This window comes from Tachypleus tridentatus, chromosome 8 (genome assembly GCF_004210375.1).
Source record: "Tachypleus tridentatus isolate NWPU-2018 chromosome 8, ASM421037v1, whole genome shotgun sequence".
In the NCBI taxonomy this organism is placed as follows: Eukaryota; Metazoa; Arthropoda; class Merostomata; order Xiphosura; family Limulidae; genus Tachypleus; species Tachypleus tridentatus.
This window is the reverse complement of record NC_134832.1, coordinates 105,917,560-105,941,522: the sequence shown is the minus strand read 5'-3', so window position 1 is coordinate 105,941,522 and position 23,963 is coordinate 105,917,560. Positions and strand designations below refer to the sequence as shown.

The window sequence follows — 23,963 nt, the reverse complement described above, 5'->3', positions numbered from 1 at the left end:
TCGAATTTAGTCTTGTCTGACCAAAGAATACTCTTCCAATAGGTAAAGGGTTTATCTACATGCTTTCTTGCATACCTCAATCGTGCTTCTAAATGAACAGGCTTTAAATATGGCGTTCTACGAGGACGGCATCCTTTTAACCCAGAAGAGCGTAACGTATTAGTAACTGTAGAGGTGCTTACTTCAACCCCAGTTTCCCTTACCAGTTTTTGTATGTCATTACGTGTTAAACGAGGGTTCCTACTAACTTTTCTGAGAAACTTCCTCTTGGTTCTCTCTGGAAATTTGGTGGGGCGTCCGGAACGAGGGAGGTTAGTTGTTAGTCTTGTGAGCTTAAACTTAGCAATTATGCTTTAAACAGTAGATTTCGACATATTAACTTGTGTAGCAATACCGGAAAGAGACACACAAGACTTGTATTTTACAATAATTCGGTTTTTTAAATCACTGGAGAGTTGTTTCCTGTTCGCCATGATGACTAAGCAGGTAATGATGGAGACAGCGCTAAATTGCCGGAAGTAAATTTTTTGCTGGCTAAATCCCAATAATTATGCACCTAGTGTCTAGTTCTGTAATGGTATAACGTAGTTTATTCGCCAAACTAAACAAAATTTTATGGGAATAACAGTTATTTCACACGTTCTGAAATGTACGAACACTTTCTGCTCCTCTTATTTTTGGTTATTTGTTCATAAATAGTTTATTTGTCGTTTAAGTTACATAAAAATTTATGTAGATGTGTGTCAGTATAATATTTATAACATATTTTACGTCTATTAGTCTAATCGTGATACTTTTTAAGTTATGAGCAAAAAACTACTCGAGACGCAGGGGTACGAACACTTTCTGTCGTAGCTGTGTGTATGTAACTATTTCATATTGAAATAAATGTTCGTGTGTTTTCCTTATAGCAAACTCACATCGGGCTATCTGCTATGTTCACCAAGAGAAATCGAACCCCTAATTCTAGCGTTATAAATCGGACCGCTGTTATAGCGAGTAACAAAATAAATGTTCTAGGACAGGAGTTCTCAAACTTTGCCAACCGGCGGACACCTTTAAACTTCTTTACAGTGTTGACGAACCATCTCCTATTAAATTTTTTTTATCATTTGTAACTCTTGTATCATATACATATTTTACTACCTTTACAGTTTGACTCTAGTTTTAAGAAAATAGATTTGAATATGAAAAATAAAAAAACTCTTAAGACTTACTTTAATGTGAAGGATGATACTGTTTTGCCGAGAGAATCTTGCGAATTTCTAGATTAGTGGCTGACAGTTTCAAATGAAGTACCAGCTCCATATTTATTTTACTTACATACTTTGATTTTATATGCATCAATTCATCTGGAAGTTCGATTTGTTCTATTTTGAATATCGCACAAAGCTACACGAGAGTTATCTGTGCTAGCTCTCCCTAATTACGCAGTGGAAGACTAGAGAGAAGGCAGCTAGTTATCACCATCCACCGCCAACTCTTGGGTTATTCTTTTACCAACGAACAGTGGGATTGACTGTAACATTATAACTTCCCCACGGCTGAAAGGGCGGGCATATTTGGTGTGACGGAAATTCTAGCCCGGGGCCCTCAAATTACCAGTCGAACACCCTAACTAACAAGGCCATGCCGTGCCTCCTCAACTGGAAACCAACTGTCTTGTTTTCTCAATCGGCAGGCAACAGTGTCAGACGTACAATGAATTTAAATACTTCAATTGATGTTAATTTCAGTTAATAAATTGGTATTTGTATATATTGCTGTAATAGTTTTATAATGTTTTAAGATTCTATCTTCTTTATTACTTTTTTAGTAAATGGTAATTTTATAAATTTGGCATATTATTGCGAACCCCATCAAATATTATCGCGGACCCCGAAGGGGCTGCTGACCATGAGTGGAAATTTCTGTTATAGGATATTCCAATCGTATTTTCAACTTTTTTATTGTATTTAATATTAGGATTAAAAAGAACAAATACCTCCTTCACACAACTGTTATATTTGTGTTATTTTATACCTACCAATTCATATATCGATTTACTGTGAAAAAAAACCCAGTAATTTTATGGTATTTCATGTATCATAATATGTTATTTTAGGAAGGTTATCGTATGATATTTTAAACAAATCAGCACTTACTCATATGTATATTAATAAGTAAGTTTCAACAATGTTTTGGGTCTAGTGGCCACCTCTAAGAAAAATAAAGGGAAAAAATATTCTGTTTTTATTAGTACTTTTTAATGGTTAGAGTGAAAGGCTGTACGGAGTCCTTTCTTCCAATAGTAATGTTGATTTAAATATTACGAGATTTACTGAAGATTTGGTTATTTGATTGAGATTTTTCCTGGAGAATCATATTTATCAAATGGCTCAACAAATAAAGTCACGTAAGAACATTTCAAATTTGGTCTGATATAAATTTGCGTACATGTATCTGTTGTTCAAGTGTACAACAATGTGTGCTTAGGCCTACAAGTTACAACAGTGCTCCAAGTGCAAATTAAATATGCAATGTAAATTGTAATTACTCCACTTTGTAAATGTAATGCAATAATATCAGTAATACGGTTCCTGACTGTACTAATTACTACTCTACTACTGCTAGCGGTACTGCAACTTAAAAATATAAGTGGAATTCTTAGCAATTTTGCCCTTCATGTTACTGCAATAGAAATACTACTCGCTGGTGTTATTGATGCTGATATAGTGATAGTGATATTTTTGCTTTGGTAATGATAGTTCTCTTCCTTAAGTAATTAGTATAAGATATGTTGACTGGTAGTTATGATAATTATTTTCAACTTTAAAGCTTCTACAACGTTTTTTTTTTTATGGATGTAATAAAATGATTTGTTGTAAGATGTATTGTTTATTCAGCATGCTTCAGTGAGACTGTGTGTAATTTCTCACCATTGTCATGATTTAACCAAGAAATTAATATTTAAAAAAAAAACACTTTATATTGTAACATTATCAAGGCAAGGTCATAAGTCATAAGTAAATCTTTAGCCATTTTATCCTTTTTTTTAATGACTTTAAACTAGGAATGATGATTAACTTAGTTGGCAAAATAAAGTATCAAAAGAACTGATAAAGGATAAAATATATGCATGCAAAATATCATAATGTTAACTATGCTATGATTACTCTAGTGTTTTGTACATTATTTTTACAAGTGGCCAGAATTGAATGGCCATAATTATGGATCCACAGGAATGGGTTATTGTGGGATATTATTTGAATATTTCATAATTGTCCACTATCCTAATGTGTATTTTAGACTTGAAGTTTGCTTTCAGTGTTATCTGAAGTTGGAGCAAGTCTTTCAGAAAATGTATTAGGTGCTGCTATTCTCATTCACCTTGTTGATATTAAGCCTTTCTGAAATACTTTTGTATTGCCTTTAGTTGGACATTGAAACAGATGATGTACATATATTATCTATTTGGGATAGTTATATGTGTATTGAGAGTGGTGGTATAAAAGGCAATGGAAAAAAGTAAAAATTAAACAAAAAATAAAAAGTACTATATTTTTGTTGTTGTATAATATGGCAAATTCTGAAATAAGCATTTTACTCATTTATTATTACATTATGCATACACCCTGTAAGATTAGCTTCATTTTTTATTTATACTGTTTTTTAAAATACTTTTTGTTATTTTTTTTTACATATTTGTATAATTTTCTTTGTCCTCCCCATTGTCTTTATTAAATATATTCATATACTGGAGGCTGTAAGCAAATGTGGTAAATGTATTTTTAAATTCTTACTGGTACAGTAGCAGTGCTAACCATTCTCCTACCCACATTTTATACCATAAGATTTTGGGATGACGTAGGACCTATTGGTCCATTTCAACTGTTCCATCCTCTACACTAAAACTACTAACAAATAAATTTTTAAAAATTTTACAGGCAGCCCTTGTCATTCATATACTTATCAAGTTTTCTCTTTAAAATACCTCAATTTACTGCTTCCACAACATCCAAATGCCAATCACCCTGTTAAAAAAGAAATAAAACTGCCTTGGCTGAAGACGACTCCTGCTCTGCAAAAATTTGTATTTGTGTGTCCTAGTCATATTGTTCTCACTGTTAAGTGTGAAAAAAACATTATATCAATGCTTTCAATTCTTTTTACAGTTTTAAGCACTTCAATCAGAACCCCACCCCAACAATTTTCAAGAGGAAACAATATGAGAGATTTCACTCTGTGGTTGTACAGAAATCCCTCCACCTTAGGCACCATTCTAGTAACCCTCCTTTGAATTCTTCCCTACAAGTCAATATCCTTTCTAAGGTAAGAAGCCCAAGACTGAACACAATACTCAAAATGTAGCCTAACCAGTGACCTCAATGAAATTATAACCTTTATAGACTTGTATTTAGTATTTTTCTAGATAAAACATAAAATCATATTTGCCCTATTACTTGCAGCAGCACACTACTTGAGTGTCTTAATACAGTGATCAGTCAGAACACCAAGATTCCTTTTTGTCATAACACTATTAAGGTTATTTCCATCCAAATTATACTTATAATTCAAATAATGGTAACTTACATACATTATCTTGAATTTATTATAATTAAAACCCATCTGCTGTTCATTTGCCAAATTTGCTAAATGATCTAAATCCTTTTGTGAATCAGCAGCATCCTCTTCAGAGCTAGCAACACCAAAGACCTGACTTCTTTGTACCAAAGCTTCAACATTTTAATACTAACAGCCACTACACTCAATTGGGGCAGTAAAAAAAAAAAAAGTCTACTTTAATTTTATTTGAAAATATTTTCTAGGTAGGATAGGAATCTGAAGTAATACCTAAATCACATGCATGTGCCACATTTGACTAGAAGTAGTCTGAAGTACAGTATGTTTCCTTACAACAATATAACACAACACCCAACTATGTTGCTAAAAACTGTTATGATAAGCCAAATCTTGGAATTATCTTGACAAAATCCTATTGGTACACTGTACCATCTTACTTTCACCACTGATGAGCAATAATAATTATTCTCAAAGTTCAGTAGAATAAGGAACTTAATGTACTAATAAGAGGTTAATAGGTTTATTATATGTATGATTCTGCTATTACATGAAATTAATTGTTCACTGGCAGTGATGATGGAGTTAGTTAATTAGTCCAAATTGGATATGGCCATGTGCAGAGCTACTGTGGAATAAATGGGTAAACATACCAACAGTTTGTATCCCCTCTTCTACATTGAGGCTTCTGATGATAGCTTTTGGTTGAAAGATGTCAAAAGAATTAAGTAGGTGGATGATTGTTATTGATTATTCATTGCTAACTTTCCAGTACAGGTTTGCTAAATTTTATGAAATTATCCTAATTAAAATGTGTTAACTTCATGTGATATTAGCTTAAGTAATTAGTGTACATGATGCTTGATATGGCTATTCCAAGTGTATGCAGATGATAACAAGAAACTTATTCTAGTTTCCATGGTGTTATTATAAAAGAATTTAATACTGTTTTAAAGAGGCAAAAGTAGTACCATATATTTTAAAGTACCTAGTTTGATTCTGTGAAGTAAAGGTGTGTTCTGAAGAATACAGTTTTGATTCTAAAGCTAATATTTGTTATTATCAAGTGTCACTTTCTTATTTGCTGTGATTTGTTGGTGTGTTTTGACAGAAAGTTGTATGTCTAAACAAAAATACCTTAAGTGTGAGAAAATGGATTGGGTAGTGCGAGACTCAAAGAAACAAAATCAAGAGTGGGAGCCAAACTGGTAGCTATGCTTATAGCATCAGTAAGCATTTTATATTAAATATTCATTCATTAGTTAACCAAATTGCAATTTTTGTTCAACTTGAAACATAATGGTGGGTAAAACAAAATATGTGACCTAGCTAACTATTGAATGGATATTTTCTGTAAAATTCTTATCAGTGCTATAAGCATAGCTGCCAGTTTTGGTTTCATTCCTTTAAGTTGCAAGTTTTAATCCTTTTTTTGGCTGTACTTTTTTTTTTCACATCTGAGAAGATTTTGATTAGATGTATTTATAGACATGTATTTATTTTAAACCAAGGTTGGAGAAGCAACTGCCATCTTTGTTTCATAGCAACTGATGTCCCTGTTACATTGTATTGATGCAGTAGCAATATTCTGTTGTATATTTAAGTAAAACTGAGCTAACTGTAGAGGTACAAGACTGGTCCAAGAACAACAAGAGATCCAATAAGAACATTTACTACAGAATAATATGCTAGATCTCTGAATAACCTAGACTGAGAAAGATGGTCACAAAGTAATACACAAAATGAACAGTCTTTATTGATTTACAAATAAGTTTGATTTATGTTTGTTTTAAACATGGGAGATTGTACTCTTATTGTACTCTTGATTCGCAGGAGAAAAACCAGATGAAATAACAAAAGAAGAGTGGTTGCAAAAGTTAGAAAGTCTACACATACAACGTGCTGATATGAATCGTCTAATAATGGACTACTTAGAAACAGGTGAGTTGCATTCCTTAACTTGTTTATATTTATGTTATTTGATAAGTCATGTTCTGTAATCAAAAATGATTAAAACAGATCGTGAATGAGTTACTTATATGACAAATGAAGAACATTCATTAAAGCCTTTTGGAATTAATTAGGATATAAGAAACTGATTATAAACTTTCATATACATTTGTAATTATGTTGCAGTGTTATTGTTTTTCATATTTTAGTGCCTTTTTACATGAGAGGGAGGAAGAATATTACAAAATTTAAAAAGAATGAAAAACCAACTTAAATTTAAAAACAACATAAAGTAATTTTAATAATTGAACTATTCACTTGTAGCTACATTTTCAAGATAATTTAACCCTCTGTAGGCCCAGTTGCATCTACTCTTTCCCACAGAGCAAAATTGGATCACTGAATTAAAAATTACCAAAAATATATTTGTATTTCTTCATTCACATGTAGAAAACTTCAAATTTAAAATTTATGCAATAAAGTTTTGATTGATTTTATATATAATTTTTTTTAAATTTGATATGTTGGTTATAGGTTTATTTCACTGTGATCTGAATGAAACGTTAGTATCTGTAAATTTCATAAAAGGTTTTTTGATAATGTAACTTATAGCCTTCTAGGAGGAAAGTCAGAGTAGCTTGGAATAAAATAAAACCAATTTAGCTCTGAAAACATCAAAGTAAGTGTAGTTTTTATTGATCTTATCCAATCAGTATTTCTCAACATCAGTTTTTATCGTGTGATGTAATTGTCTATTCCAAAACACCATTTGATGACACTATATATAAATTTTCTTTACATCAGGAGTTCTTTCACCATGGCTGCATAGGTACTCCATTTTATGGTATCAGGGTTGGCCATTCAATTCATATCAACACTCCCTCCCCATATCTTCAAAATCCAGTGCTTTTCACCTCCTACAGATCCACAACAAGTGCAGCTTTGTTTCCAGGCTATAAGAGAGTTATTAGTCAAAATGGCAGTAGATATGATTGATCATATTTTTCCAGGATTTTATTCTCACTTGTTTGTTGTACCCAGGGAGACAGGAGATTGGTTTCCAATCATTGATCTTTCTTACCTCAATCAATATTTTTTATCTTCTTCATTTTCTGATGGCATTATTTCTTAACCTGCAATGGCAATTTGCACTAAGGCTTTGGATGACCTAGTTCAGTGTTACTGATGCTTATCTCAATCTTTCCATAGCAGAATCATCCCAAAGATTTATACACAAGAGTCAGTTTAATATTTAGGTTTGTTTCAGGATAGTTTTTTATGCATGTGACTTACATTGTTGGGTGTGTATTGTACAAGTTTTCTAAAACTAGAAGATTCTTGAGAGTAAGTGTAAATGATATTTGTTTTATGTAAACACTAGTGTTTTTGAACATTGTTGAACAATTTAGAATCTCTCCTCAAACTTTACACTATTGCATCAAGAGACAGTATTAATATTATTAGTCAGCTACAGTCAAGTGTGCTGTAGGCTTTGGAAGATATAATTGTAATTAATACTTATTAATCCAAAAACAACAGATATTTGACTAGGCATATTTACAGTTTTCAAACATCATAAACCATTCAACTTAGTGAATTAACTTTGGACATTAGTATTTCTATGAAGACATTAAATATCTTTGTCAGTAAAAACCGAGCTCGTAAACAGTGCAAGGCCAACCAAGATAACAAGCTTAAGCAAAATGTGACAATATCAACTCAAAATTAATTTTCTCATCGTTGACCCGGATCGTTGATAAAAATATTCAGCTCCAGACCAGATATGAGACTCGGTATTGTTTTTAAGTTTGTAAAACCCTTGTATATAAACCATTATTTGTAATAACTATTAGTAATAACCATTATTACAAATTATATTGTTGTTTATATATTAAAATATATTTCTGTTAAGAAGGGAAATGGTGTGTATCAATCTTGTAGGTGGCCCTGCATGGCCAGATGGATTTAGGCGTTTGACTCGTAATCTGAGGGTTACGGGTTTGAATCTCCGTCACACCAAATATGCTCGCCCTTTCAGCTGTGGAGGCATTATAATGTGATGGCTAATTCCACTATTTGTTGGGAAAAGGGTAGCCCAAGAGTTGGCAGTGGGTGGTGACCACTAGCTGCCTTCCCTCTAATCTTACACTGCTAAATTAGGAATGGCTAGTGCAAATAACCCTTGTGTAGCTGTGTGCAAAATTCAAAAAACAAACAATCTTGTAGGCAAATATTATAAATTTGATAAATATTAACCTTTAATTCATTTCTAAATTAAAATTTCCAGTTATTTGAAATTGTAATATGTAACATACATAAAATAATAAATTTAAGACTCATCTGGGATAAATTATGATACTTAACATAATAAACTGCATGGGGGCTCATTTGACTGTGGAAGCATCTTTCTGAATGGGTTAATGAAATACAAGATATAGCAATGATTATAAAACTATTCATTTGAGAGTAGGGTAGTGGTGTTTTGGTTGTGATATCATCCAGTATGAAACACGTGTAAATGGTAGTGAGCCATTGAAATTGCATTTCACCCCTTCAGTTGGCATTCTTCCACCTACTCCAATGTGGATGTTGGTTCCCAGTGACTGGGTTTTGGATTTAGAGTTGAAACAATCTACTTAAGTTCTCACATGTGTTAAAGATGTCTACACTCCTCCTTCAATTATACTTTTGTTATTAAATGTATGTTGTGGCTAATAGTGAAGGTATTTGCAGATTATTACAGGTTTCCTCCTTCCATTATCCTCAACATTTATTATTCTGAAGATGTTACTGTGCTTGTTGTGGTTCCAGTGAATTTCAAGTTTGAGGAAGATGGTTTATATTATGCAGGCATCTTTTTTTTTATACCAGATATTTTAAGTTCCAAGATTGATTGATCAATTTCTTATCTTCACATGTGCCCTGTTCATGGGTATAGAGGTTTTTAATTTCCTCTGGTCTCATTAACTTGAAATTAAGATAGTATCCTCTTTCCTACCTTCATGTAGATATTGGTTTCCAGTGGATTGGGTTTTGAAATGTAGTAAACTTACAAGTGGTATGATCCTCTTTCCTACCCCCCATGTGGATGTTAGTACCTGGTGGCAGGTTTTGGATTGTAGTTGATTTATCAATGTTGTGTTTCTCAGTCTACCCCTTCATGGATGTCAGTTTTCAGTGGCATAGGTTTAAATGTAGTTGACTTGCCTTGTACTGTCCATTGTGCCCTGACTTCTCTATATGTGGACATATCCTTTTAATTGTACTCACTTTTATATTTTCTCTGATGTAGTTTCATAAATATTGTATGGTTCATATCACTATCCAACATTAGTTCCCTCCCATTTGAATGTGTTCCTCTCCTCTACTCCTCCCCTTCCCATCTATATGTGTAATACCTTTGTATAATGGGCAAAGATTATACCTGGTTCAGAAGCGGTGCAGTCTCCCACATCAGATCTTAGAATTGGACTGTCTCATCTTAGGGAGCATTGTTTGGATGCTTTTGAAGGATGATTCTATTTTTCCCTCACACATGTCCTGCCACCTATTCAGTGTGGGATTGTAGCTATTTATGTGAGATGATGTATTGTATCAAGAGTTATAATTTTCCTACATTGGAAGTGTATTTCCAGTGGATACTTTCCTTTACTCACACTTTCCATCCTGCTAAAACTCAGTTATAGTTTGATGTAATTGAATAGAGGAAACTACATATGCTTGTTATCTTGTTGGAAAGTTATCGCATAATGATTTGCATGAGAGATGCATTGAAATCAGGTAATTATGATTGAGGGGAGATAAAAGGCTTGTGACATGCTTAAAAATTGTTTTGCATATAGAAAGCATCACTGAATGAGAGTAGCTATTTATGTGAGAGGAGGCAAGTACCTATTGGAAATACATTTTCAGTATAGGAAAATTATATCTTTGGAAAAATGAAGTAAATGTAGGGATAGCTCACATCATTCCTTTAAAAATAATGCAAAGCAGAATGACCATTAATAGAAAGTCTAGTGATGAATGTAAGATGTAATGTTAAGAAAAATCTATTTGAAGATAATTTAAATAATAGACTCTGGATTTGCAAACTTCCTGTGGTACAGCTGTAGTAAGGATTAGAGTAATAGAAATTAGCATTACTATCTTGGGAATGAGATGATAGGAGTGTTTAGTGAGGCTTTGGGTAATGGTACTTTTGTCTTAGTTATTTAAGGCTAACTTTTCAGATGACTTTATATTTATATAAGACAGATTATTAAAAATTAGGGGTTTATTTTTTTAAAATAGACTGGCAAAAATGTACATGAAGAAAAAATTATTTGCTAAAGCTTTTTTTTCCCCATGGCAGATTGTCTTTATCCTGCAGTTCAGTAACCTGCTGATTATTTAGAAGCCATTATTGTGATTACATTTCTACCTGTTAATCATGGTTCTCAAACAGTAGGCTGGACTTAACTTCCTCATATACAGTTTTATATTAAGCTCCAAGCATTTATTGAAAAGTAAAAGTGATGCTGGTGCATTTGTATTTATAACTTTTATTTCTAACTTGTCAAGGTTGGGTTTATGAGTATGTAATGTATATGTGTAAATTTTTTTCAATTATTACTTTAGTGAAAATGTAGGGATTAAGAAAGTGAGAAACATCTGGAAAGCATTAATGTTGTAATGGAACTTTGTGTTTTGACTATTGTATAAGTTACATTTCAGAACTTAGTTTACAGGGTTATCAGTGTTTAGGATAGACAATGAAATGTGAACACCTCATAATATCCATGTTTATAAAAGTACTGCTGTAGCTCATACATACATGGCATATTGTGTATTTGTGTTATTAACAGCTAAATATTCACTAAAATTTTAACATGTGATACCATGTATTTTGCCTAACATGCAAGTTTATTGAAAGTATTATTTGTAATTTTTTTAAGAGGGATTTAAAGAAGCAGCAGAAAAATTTCGTATAGAATCTGGAATTAGTCCTGCAGTGGATTTGGATACCCTAGATGAAAGAATTAAAATCCGTGATGCAATACAAAGTGGTAAAATTCAGGAGGCTATTGCCATGGTGAATAATCTTCATCCTGAACTTTTGGACAACAACAGATATCTATTTTTCCATCTACAGGTTTGTAATACTGTGATAATAAATAAAATCTTCTGTAAATACTTTGGTATCATTTTCCATTAGGGGGGTATATTAAGTCAAGTTTTAGTGAAGAAGTGTTATTAAATAGTAATAACTGAATGCATAATAATTTGCCTCTGTGACACAGCAGTATATATATATATATGCAGACTTAGAATGCTTGAATCCAGGTTTGATAACTGTGGAGGGGAGAGCACAGATAGCCCATTGTGTTGCTTTGTGCTTAACTTCAAACATATAAGCATAATAGTGTAGTTTTGTTTTGGTTAGTTAATCTAGTGAGAAATACACAGGTGTAATGCTCCCTTGTGTGAGACATCAAGGGCTTTTTTTAATTCATGAAGGACATTAGATTGGTGGTTAGGATGCTCAACTTATTATTTGAGTTGCAGGTTCAAATCCTGTTATCAGACATTGTTAACTGAGAGGGCATTATTATATGATGGCCAATTACACTATCCATTGGTAAAGAGCAGCGTAAGAGTTGGCAGTGGGGGTGCTGCCTTCCTTCTAGTCTTTCACTTTCAAAATAAAGTTAGCTCTTTAATACCTTTGGAAAATTCATCAAATAAGTAAATAATGAAAGGCATATACTACTCATAACATTAGTCCAATTAAGCTGAACTCCATAAATAATTTGCTGCCTTCTCTCAACCATCCTTCCATCCATTAAAGTAACTTATTACATATGTCCTTATTTAAGGTATTTAAGTACATGTTTTCTGTGTTAATGCCCACGTTTTTAAGGTCCGAGGAACTCGCTTATTCTTCCTTCTTGTCTTTTACTGAAATGCAGGAAAGGTTTATCATCTTGTGGCTTCTGTTCATGTAACATAAATCTGTATAGTAAATAAACACCACTAATTCACCCTAATAGCACAGCATTTAAATAATGAACTGTTAGATTCTTGATGCCACTTACTTTGACCTGATAAAGATTTAAGAAATTATAGTACTGTTCCTCACCTATGTTCTCCAGGCAGGATGCTCATATATATATTTTAATTATGAATCTTAGAAACAAAATATATTCTGATACTGTACTTACCTTATCTTGCAAATTTAGATATTCTTGTTTAGTGCTGTCCTCTAGATGTGAATGTTTTATTTATGCATGCCACAAGCCTTGTGCCCCCCCATCATTGAAATTAATATATTTCTGCATGTCTTTATGCAAATCATCATGAGTCATTCATTAACCAATAGTAGTGTAACATGATTTATGTGACTCCCTCTGTACTACACTACTGAACCTTTACTTCTCACTTGGCAGCTTTTGAGTACAAATATCTTCTTCTCTTGTGCTTTGTGGCTTCCCATATAATACATTTTTATTTCTATTTGAAGTAGTTTTATTATTATAGTTTTACATTACTACTTTTCTCTCACTTTAGAGTTGTTGCTTTTTGGGCAGTTTAGTCAGTCATAAAATCCAAAATTAAAATTACCACTTCAGGGGTCACACCAATGATACGTCTTCTGTCTCAGGCCTCATTTGCAGGCAACTCAACAGCTCTTTCTGATTTTCTTTATTGGAAGATTGAGTGATACTTGGTCATCCTTTGTCACCTGATGTTACTCAAGCTCTTTCTGATGTGGCTGATGTTCTTTAGCATGATGACAATTTTTCCTCCTCCTGGGTATGCTGTTCCTTCCTAGTTCCAGCCTTAAGATTCCAGTAGATTTTCCATGGCTTTCATGGATTTTGTACCTGAGGGTTGTGATGTTTTATCTCTTTCCTGGATTTCTTATTCCACCCATCCTTCTTTGTTGCAAGAGCATTCTTCTCAACTCTTTTTGGTTTTCCTCCCTGTTTTGATATTGTAAAAATCAAAACATTGTAATCACTTTCTCTTCCAGTTAAGTGACGAAATCAGTGTGCTGTGCCCTCTGAGAGCCTCTGATCAGTATGCCCTAACTCATAATTGGGCTGAATTTCTGTTTCTGGATTACCAGTTATTGGATTCCTTGTTGCCTCTCTGGAAAGTAATTCCTGAATCTAATGTTAACCTCACACATGCCCAATATTTTCACCTTTGTATTACTCTTATCACTTTCTTCTGGTATTTGTATTCCATACATCTCCTCTTTGAGGATCTCCACAGAAATCATGAGGGACTTTCTGCCAATACTTCTCACCTTCTATCTTCCACTTTGGCCCATATATCCTCCTTTATTCTGTTGTTATGTATGTGGTTTCTTTGTTGTTGGGATCTTATTGGTAGGGAATACATGCTGGCTTGAGTTAATTTGCTATCCACCTATCTCAAGAATTTATATCTTGCTCTTTGAATTTCACATTATATCTTTACCATGGTCCCTGATGATATCCAGCTGTAAATAATATCCATCCTTTCAACTTTTATGGCTCATTTTGAGCCTTCTATGCCTCCTATTCCTGTCTCCTGTCCTTTACTCTCTCATCCCTTGTCCATGACTTCCAGTCCAGGTGTATCCTCTCATCAAGGACTTTGATAATGTATTGTCTGTCATCTCTAGTACTGGTGACTACCTCCTTGATTCACGTGCCAGTAAGAGCTTGGTTTTTGGATTTTTTTCTTTGCTGGCTACTCTTTGTTGAGGATTACTGGGTCACAAAAGTTCTTTCAGAGGGATTAATCTAATGTTTTTTTCACAGCTTAAGAGGTGGTTAAGCATTAACAGTATTTGTTAGTCATCAAGACCTTGTCACCTGTCCTGCATTCACAGGCTCAGGCTATTAATGCCTTGAACCAGGATTGGTCTCACAAATACCTTTGTGTACCTTTTCATCTGTTTGCTTCATTGAGTGATTTCTCTGGTACATTTTATTCCATATTTGGTTCTCCTGATTGCACACCATTGTTAAACACAGCTCTGTTTTCCAAGGCACCGAAGTTTACTACTATAACTACCAGTTCCTTTTCCTCTGTTTCTCCCTCTTTTGCATTAACCTTTATCCTTGACTCTTAATCCCAGTTTCTCCATCCTGCATTTTCATATATGGCTTTTGTATGGTCCTTGGTAAGGAGATCTGATTTCACAGCTCTAGTTGCCTACCTGTTAGCTACTTCCATTCATCCATTTTCCATGGAAATTTACTGAGGCATAAGGAAAATTCTTTGCAGTTATTCTGCTGGCACGGGATTTCCTGCTGCCAAGACCTTCAATGGCTCAGTTGGCAGACTTTCTCACCTGGCTTTTCAACCATGGGTTTTCAATGTCTTCAATTTCCAAATATAGAGCCATCTTCTCCTATACCATGTATTTTGCCAGTTACTGTAGGATTTTTATTTTGCCTATTCTCCATTCTCATACATTCCTTTTAGGTAAGGAGATCTGGCTTCACAGTTCTAAATGTCTACCTGTTAGCTACTTCAATTCATCCATTTGCTATGTAGGATTTTTATTTCACCTGTTCTCCATTTTCATGCATTCCTTTCAGATAAGGAGATCTGGCTTCGCACCTCTAATTGCCTACCAGTTAGCTACTTCCATTCATCCATTTTTTATTTTACCTGTTATCCATTCTCATGCATTTCTTTCAGATTCAGTTGTCTCCTGTGTATCCTGACTCTTCCTTTCTTTGAACCACTTTCCTCATGCTGCTTGTTTCATTGTCCCATAAGATCTATTTCCTTTTCGTTTTGGCCCGTGGACATTGCCAGTCTTTCTCATAATCTATCTTCTACTTTATTCTGATCATTCCTTTCTTCTTAAGACCATAGCAACTCAAGAAGGGTGTTTCTTCTTTTTCTCTACCTTCTGTCTCCCATCTTTACCCTTATCCAGACACAGATAGACTGCTGTAACCTTTTGGGGCCTTAGGGTGTTATATTGCATTGCAACTATCCTCTGGGATACTTGTAACTGCCTTTGTGTTCCATGGCTGTCCTTCTTCCTTTATGAAATGGGTCTGCCTTCTGGTCCACTTGCCTACTTCTCTCTATCTTCCATCACTTCCCATCTTCATCATTCATTCAAGAAGATTCTCCAAGCTGGCATGTGGGCCACGCTTATTATGTTAACCTCCAATTATCCTCCTCACATGGTGCTTTCATTTGTATTGGGATTTTGGCTTCCACCTGTGGCTATGCTCTAGATTTTGGTGCATCTTTAATTGGTAAGTTTTGCCCTTTTTCCTTTTTTCAGGGGCCTTTCTTTATTCCATCTTTTTTGCACATACAATTGAGTTAATCTGTCATCTTACCAGTAGATGTGGCTATCTGTTACAGGTTCCATACCAAGTGGAGTTAATCTGTAGCAAATGCAGCTCACCTCTTTTGATTGGGAGCTCTCATCTTACTTTTGCAAATGTTCTCAGCATTAAGGTGTTAGATTCAAGTGAACCAATTAACGTAGTCCTTGCACAAGTTGAATCCATCCTTTCCCTGCTGGATGGTTAGTCCCAAATGCTATATTGCTGTCAGGTGCTGATGCTTGTGTAGTGCATAGTAATTAAAGTGGGTCTTAATCCCCTATAACTGAGTTGGAGGTGTAGATGGTATGTTCTTCATCCTACCCTTGTAGGATGTCAGTATTTTTTAGAGATTTTTATGTAGCTGATTTACAGAATATGATTCGATGTGCCTTAATCATTCTTCATGATTTCCAACCTTCTCAATGTGTGATTTTAGCTAATTTTGTAAGAGGAGGTAAGTACAGTATATATAAGGAAGTTATAATTTTTCCTGTATTGGAAATATATTTCCAATAAATACTTATTTCTTGTTACACTTCCCAACTTTCCACTTTACTTCACCAGTGCTCACACCTGTCAAACCTCAAAGTGAAGGTTTGGTAGAGGGAGTTGCACGCATTACGTGAGTGTGCTGTGACACTGTTGGTTGATGGATGACGAATTTGCATAAAAGATGCATAGGAATTTACTAATGGGTCATTCCATGTCAAATCATCCAGGGGACTGCAGGTGACCCCCCATAGAATGGCTTGAAAAATTCACGTGCTAATCTACCCATATAATGAAAATTTGCCAAAGATTTGATCAATATCTCTAATAGTTTCTGATTTACAGCCCTGTAAAATTGTTAATTTTTTTTATTTTTGGCAAATTCATTTTCAGGCAACTTTGACTGCTTAAAACTGCAAGAGTAATGGTGGTAGAAGGCTGAAATTCGCTACACTGACTGAATTAATCTCACAGAATTCAAAAATGGTCTCAAACCAAGTTTATCTCTCTTAAGATTTGCATAGTTGGGCAGTAAAATCATCTGAAAACCCAAAATCGTAAAAAACATTGGCTTATGTAATAAGCCATAGCTCTGAGACTTAATATGATACAAAGCTGAATTTTGTTTTTTAATTTCCTATAACATATCAGTTGATAAATCAGCAGTTGTTTTAATTAAAAGTCTGTTAGATCTCCTGCAAAAAAATGTAGCTGCATGCAACTTTTTATGATTTAACTAAAAATAGCCCTACTTCAGTCCACAGTTTGACCATGTCGCCAGTTATTCAGCCTTTTCAGATTTGTATCATATATTCTTACATCTCTGAATATGATGTACAAAAAATATCAGGATGGTGTTCAACCTATTTTTTGAGTTATAATTTTTTAAAGTATCCTCTGAAATCATAAAAAGTTGCACGCAACTAAATTTTTTTACAGGAGATCTAACAGACTTTTAATTACAACAATTGCTGATTTATCAACTGATATGTTATAGGAAATTTGAAAAAATTCAGCTTTGTATCATATTAAGTCTTAGAGCTATGGGTTTTCAGGCAATTTTACAGCTTCACTATGCAAATCCTAAGAGAGATAAACTTGGTTTGAAACCATTTTTGAATTCTGTGAGATTAATTCAGTGTAGCAAATTTCAGCCTTCTACCACCATTACTCTTGCAACTTTAAGCAGCCAAAGTTGCCTGAAAATAAATTTGCCAAAAATAAAAAAAAAAATTAATTAAATTTTACAGGGCTGTAAATCAGAAACTATTAAAGATATTGATCTAATCTTTGGCAGTTTTTCATTATATGGGTAGATGAGCACATGTGAATTCTTTCAAGGCATTCTGAGGGGGGGTCACCTGGATAATTTTCCAAATGTGGACGATTTGACATGGAATGACCCTAATTCCAGTGAGGGGAGAGTACGAGTCTTGTGGTATGCTAATCTTGTATGTTAGAGAGAGAAGGTAAGCAGTACCAATTCAAAATACATTTTCAGTATAGAAAAATTATAAATTTTGAGTTTTGTAAGAATGTAAGAAATAGATATTACAGAAAAAAATACTTTTTTTTATTTTCAATGTCAGATTGTAACTACAAACTTCATCAAAATATTGAATTGATGGTAATCATTATACAAATATTGCTGATTAGGATTGCTTTTAATAGTTTTTGTTGCTGTTTTACAGACACAATGTCTTGAACATACTTTCATAAGTACATTACAGAATAACCTAATCATGAAACACACAGCTGATTTTTACTTTTAAATCAACCCTGTGTAACTCATTTCTGTGATAATCATTCATTAAGAGAATTAAATAAATATTAAATACAATTTTTTACTAGAACTGGACAATCAATTCAGTTCATTTATTAATGATACATAGGTAATTGATTAAACTAAATTATGATTAGATTTATTACTATGAGGAAAATAATCAGTTATTAAATTTTAATTTGAATTTTGCTAATAGTTTTGATTATTCTAACTATCTAAATTTCATTTGAAAATAACTAATTAGCTTAATTTCATCTGTGAATGAGGCCAATGATGAATCGGCTACATTCTCTAATCATCCAGCTCAACATTTCCTATTATTTTTCTAATGGTCTCCGAAAATTAGAAGTTTTGTTTAATTTTTATTACTTTACTATATAGTGTGGTGTATATTTGTTGTATTTAATTTCATAATATTTTTTTTAAGTTTCATAGGCTACTGTAAAACACCTTATATCATCAGATAGTGTCATGAGTATATTTTTCTTTTAATCATGAGTGAACTGTATTTCAGTTCTGGAGTAATTTGAAACAAATTAAAATATTACTAACAAAAAGTATATAGATACTAAAGTATAAGAATCTGACTTCTTTGCTTTTAGCAACAACATCTTATAGAGTTGATTCGTGGAAAAAATACAGAAGAAGCGTTAAAATATGCTCAAGAACAACTTGCTGAGAGGGGAGAGGAAAACCAAGAAGTACTGATTGAATTAGAAAGGACGCTAGCTTTACTTGCTTTTGATGAGCCGGAGAAATCTCCTTTTGGAGATTTATTGCATCCTTCTCACAGGCAAAAGGTATTAATAACTAGCATGAGCTGAATCAAATTTAAGAACAAGAATTTTATGCTGCTAGCAATTTTAATATAGTAACTAGCATACAAATAAAATTCTATTAGAAGTAATCTGAGTGTACAGTTTAATGTAGATGCTAAGTATTTTGGTTTAAATTTTACTAACACTAGGCACAAAATCATATATTAGAGCACTTAAATCCATGCAAAGTAACACTTCTTATTTCTTTAAAGAAAAACCTGTAATTGTCAATTTATAAACTTGTTTACATTTTTCACCAAAAGAAAAAGGTAATGGTTTAATTTCTAATCTGTCCATGCTCTTATAAATTGTAAGTCACTTGAGGCATGTGCAGCTTATGTTATGCTATCAAATCGCATTAACCACCTGCTGCTTCCAGGTGTGCCTCGTGAACATTTTTATTATATTATTTATTTTACCTAATCTGATCTTACTTAATCTTGAAAGATCTCTATTTTTACATTTTAATTACTTTTATAATAATAAAGAATAAATATGAAAAACAACAAATAAAGTATTTACTGTCATATTTCTTGCTGTTGATTTTTTTATAGTAATGGCAGTAAAGCAGTAAATGTTTATTTAATTAAAAATGCACCAAAGAACATAGACTAATAATATGGAAAAAGTAGACAATTTCCCCTAACTCTCACAATTTTTCTGGCTTTCTAACTTTGACAAGAGCTTTTACAAATTCATTTAAGCTAATTGTTAAGTTTCTCACTGGAATGTTTGTACTCTGAGTGAAACTGTTATCTGTTCAGAACACATTGTTATGGAATATATCATTTGGTAGATTAAAACCTCAACTTCCTATTAGTATTGTGTAATATATATAATTAATCATTAGAGAGAACTATTAATGCATTCTGGAAGAGAGGATGTGATAAGTATGTGTGGGAGGAGGTGTCTGATTTTCTATTCATAGCTCTGTAATCAACATAATTGAAGGCTATAAAAGTTATGGTTTATCTGAGCAATAAGATTCTATAGCGAGAAGTTTACATTTAATTTCTTACTCTTTGACCGGATGGTTGACAAACAGAGAAAAAAAAGATACCTAAAGAAAATGTTGTGTCATACTAGTGAAAATTCACAATTTTAAAAATATTTCCTTGGAGAATTAGGAACTTAAAACCTATATACTTATATTATACATATATATACTATGTATGTTCCTTAGCATTTTTAAAATATAGAAGAAAGAAATTGAGTTTTCAATACCTATATGAATATTCACAGTACATTATTGAGTGTTCTACAAAACAATTAGGTGCAACATACCGAGCGATTATTGTTGTAAGCTGGAATTAGAATAATAATAAAAAGAAGAATTACATATGGCTGTTTTGATTGGATTTCCTCTTCATTGCAAGTTTAACATGCATGTTTTGTGCATTTTTGTGTGTGTTTGGCCTTATCAGTCCAAATCTGTGGTGTATCAAGACTCACAGCAAATTGACTGTTAGATACTTAAAAGGTGTATATCTGACAGTGCAGTACCAAAACTTGCAGAACCTCAGCACTTTGATAAGTAGAACATGTGTGTGTGGCAGTGCAGCTAGAACTGTAAAATATGACACGTGCATATATAGAAAATGGAAATCTTTAGTGCATCAAAATTCCTAGAACTAGAAGAGGGTAGTATGGACATTTTCATGTGTTCCAAGCTCTTTTCCATCATGATAGTTCTGCAAACTTTGGAATAAATTATAATCAGATGGGGCAGGGTCTGGAAAATAAGGATGTGGAAGTTTTTCCTAGTCTAGCTCTTCAATCTTTGCAGATGTGATCCTTGTTGTATGGGGTCATGCATTATCCTGGTGTAACACAACACCTTTACAAGTGATCAAAGCAGGCCTCTTTTCTTTCAGTGCAACATTCTATTGACAATAGAAGTATGATGTCATCGTTATTACATTGAGTGGCAGCAACTCACACCTATAGTATCCCACCAAATGCTTAACAAGACTTTGAATCCCTGTCACACCAAACATGCTCACTCTTTCAGACGTGGAGGTGTTATAGTGTGACAGTCAATCCCACTATTCATTGGTAAGAGAGTAGCCCAAGAGTTGGCAGTGGGTGGTGATGACTAGCTGCCTTCCCTCTAGTCTTACATTGCTAAATTAGGGATGGCTAGTGCAAAATTTAAAACAAAACAAATCAATTAGTACAGACCATAGTATCAGCTCTGGAATGTAGTAGACTCTTCCTAACATGTGATGTTACATCACAACACTAATGTTACTATGTGTAGTAGTTGTAGGATATCAGATATCCTTGCATTAGGGCTTAACAGGTGTAGTAAAACAATTAACAAATGTATAGTAAAACTCAAATAAAATACAGTATTTTATTATATATATAAATATATACTGAAAACATTTTTTGGACTAAAACTGAATAAGAAAAGGTTTTTGTGGTTTATTAAGATATTTGTAAAATTTCAATTTCTTTGTATCAGTTTTAGCAAAGTAGTTTAGAAAAATATTTTTAAAAAAGTGGATCAGAGCTTATTACAAATTTAAGGCTAATATGCATACTCATACCCTGTATAAAATCTTGAATCTATTCTTGACATAAGTTCAAATGAATACTTGGAATGCTCTTTTTATAAATAAGCTCTGAACATGCATCTCTGCAACATTCCAGGAGAGAAAGATTTAATTTGTTATCTACAGTAGTATTGCATTTCTTTACTACATTATTGATACTGGATGTAAATGTGAGAAGACAACCTGAAATGTCTTTATACTAGTAAAACTGTGTTTAAGCATAATTATATCATTTTTAATCTGTTGTAAATTTACTGTTGGACTAGAAAGCATAATTTTAATTTCTCTTAGGAATGGCTCCTTTAAAGCTTGACACTAAAGTAGCAAAATGAATAAAAGTACTCAAGTAGTTATTGAAAAATAGTTCAAATGAAGAGCTTTTTTTTTTTTTTTTAATTTAGATTGCTAGTGAAATCAATGGAGCAATTCTTGAAATGGAAAATAGAGCTTCCACTACACCTAAACTTGCTGACCTGCTGAAACTGCTACTCTGGGGACAAGAAGAACTTGACAAAAAGAAAATAAAGTACCCACGAATGACTGATCTTGCTCGTGGAGTCATAGAAGACCCCAAGCAATACTGAATTTCTCAGTTTCTCATGACAAGTATAAACACTATGAACCGACAGCTTGTACAAAATGTTAATGGGCGTGTATAAATTTATAGAAACTGGCAGCATCCACAGTTGAATTCTAATACATCACCTGGTAATAAAATTGATTAGCTCTTAATTAATATTTAGTATTTTGAGGCTGTTATTTTAACGTGTGATGCATAAATGAATTACTTTTGTTTCTAATCTTGGTGTATTTGTTTTTATTTCTGTATTTTGAATGAAACTTTGAATATAAACCTGCTCTTTATAACATTAAAATCAAGAATTTGTTTCTTATTTTGCAGTAAGTAATTCACAGATATATTTATATGGATTTTAATTTCTTACAGAAAACATGCTCATGTTGCTCTGTTTATCTTTTAAACATTTAATTTTTAGAAGAAAATTATAACTGTTTTAGTGACTATTGCATCATAAACAAGTTTTAGTAAATTTCATTGCAGCATAAGTATAATTAGGTGTTGTACCATATTGTAATATTGTACATAATGACTTTCCTTGTTTTATACTTTTATCATATTTCAATCAAAATATTTTCATCTAAGAAACTGATATAGACTTCAGTTGGTACCTTGTAGTAATTTGAATTGTTAATGGCACTTTATTACAATTGGCAGTTGGTTAACCATTTACTTAGATAGTTGATAGAGCATTTACCTGGTGTGTGAAACTCAGGTTTGAATCCAAGCTCATAAAGTGAAATTGAAATTACACAACTAAAACAAAAACTGCTGCCAAACATGAGGCTGTCCCCCAATCTTGAGGTAATTTTTAAGGCTTGGCCTTGTTCATGAGATGGGAATAATTTGATAGTTTAAGTTGTTAAAAAGTGCCTTACTAGCAAGTGCTAGTGGGTTAGCCCTTTAGCTCAATCAGTAGAGCACTAGCCTGTTTTCCAGGTCTTAGTTTTGAATATTAGTGAAGGAAATACAAATAATGTAATTACCACAAGTTAAGAAAAGTTAAAGTTAACTTTTATAATAAAGGTCTAAACCTCATAAGCCTTAAATGAAAGCCTTGTCAGTTTCAGGTGATTAGATATGAAGTTCCCATAGATATAATTTTCATTGAAAGGTTTTTACAATCATTTTAAACTTTTGTTTTCAAGGGAATTTTCATATGAATAGTATATGTATGTCTATTAATAAAGATAGAATCTGAAAATATGCAGCTCTTTACCAAAGAATTATAAGAATGTAAGAGTGAAACTAAAGAAGAAAAATACAAAAATATGTCAGCCATGTTCCATGCCTACTAGGCCATTTGGTTGATACCAGGACTCATCAAGCCAATTAGGATGTAATAGACAATAGTGATGTAAACACTTTAAATTTATTAAATTTTGTGAAGAGCAATTGTTATAGTGTAAAGTAGACAAGTTTATGAATTTAATTATTATGAGGTTTATATCAGTCATTTACAAATCATAATTAGGGTAGGAATTAATAGCAAAATATTATAATATTTGGCAATGTAGTTTGAAAAATAACTACTTAATAATTATTAATAAAAAACTTCCAAGTGAAAATATAGGAGAGTGTATAATAACATGCTATTTATGTTATATCTGGTATATCCAGTGATGATAAGGCCTTTCAGCTAATATCAGGGCTCTTCAGGGTGACTAAGATACAACAGACACAATAGTGGCTTGAATGGCATTTATATATTAGCAGATTGTTTGACAACAGTGTTAAGATGTGAAATGGATTATGTTTTATCAATCTTATGTCACATCATGATTATGTTAAGAATTATTTTACATTGTATTATTTATTGAACACCATATAATGATAATTATTATTTTCTTGAATTAACCTGCATACTGTGAAGAAATGTTGAACAAGCAAGTTATG

The 23,963-nt window shown here is 32.8% G+C and overlaps 1 protein-coding gene across 3 annotated transcripts; it reads left to right on the top strand.

The window, feature by feature from the left end:
- Positions 1-2,203: 2,203 nt before the first annotated feature.
- Positions 2,204-22,365, top strand: Hou (GID complex subunit 8 homolog protein Houki). Of its 3 annotated transcripts, XM_076450666.1 has the most exons (6): positions 2,204-2,395; positions 4,155-4,311; positions 6,394-6,501; positions 11,445-11,641; positions 18,717-18,914; positions 21,892-22,365. In XM_076450666.1, exons 3-6 carry the CDS (start codon positions 6,468-6,470, stop codon positions 22,072-22,074), a joined length of 612 nt encoding a protein of 203 aa, XP_076306781.1. In that variant the 5' UTR covers positions 2,204-2,395; positions 4,155-4,311; positions 6,394-6,467; the 3' UTR covers positions 22,075-22,365. The 3 variants fall into 3 exon arrangements, with proteins under 3 accessions (XP_076306781.1, XP_076306780.1, XP_076306782.1); XM_076450665.1 differs by lacking the exon at positions 4,155-4,311; XM_076450667.1 differs by lacking the exons at positions 2,204-2,395; positions 4,155-4,311 and adding an exon at positions 2,498-2,737.
- Positions 22,366-23,963: the final 1,598 nt, after the last annotated feature.

Coding starts and splice junctions, on each gene's coding strand:
- Hou (XM_076450665.1), top strand. CDS start 2,374: ATGGCTCAACAAATAAAGTCAC. Junction 2,396..6,393: donor GGCTCAACAAATAAAGTCAC/GTAAGAACATTT, acceptor CTTGATTCGCAG/GAGAAAAACCAGATGAAATA. Junction 6,502..11,444: donor AATGGACTACTTAGAAACAG/GTGAGTTGCATT, acceptor AATTTTTTTAAG/AGGGATTTAAAGAAGCAGCA.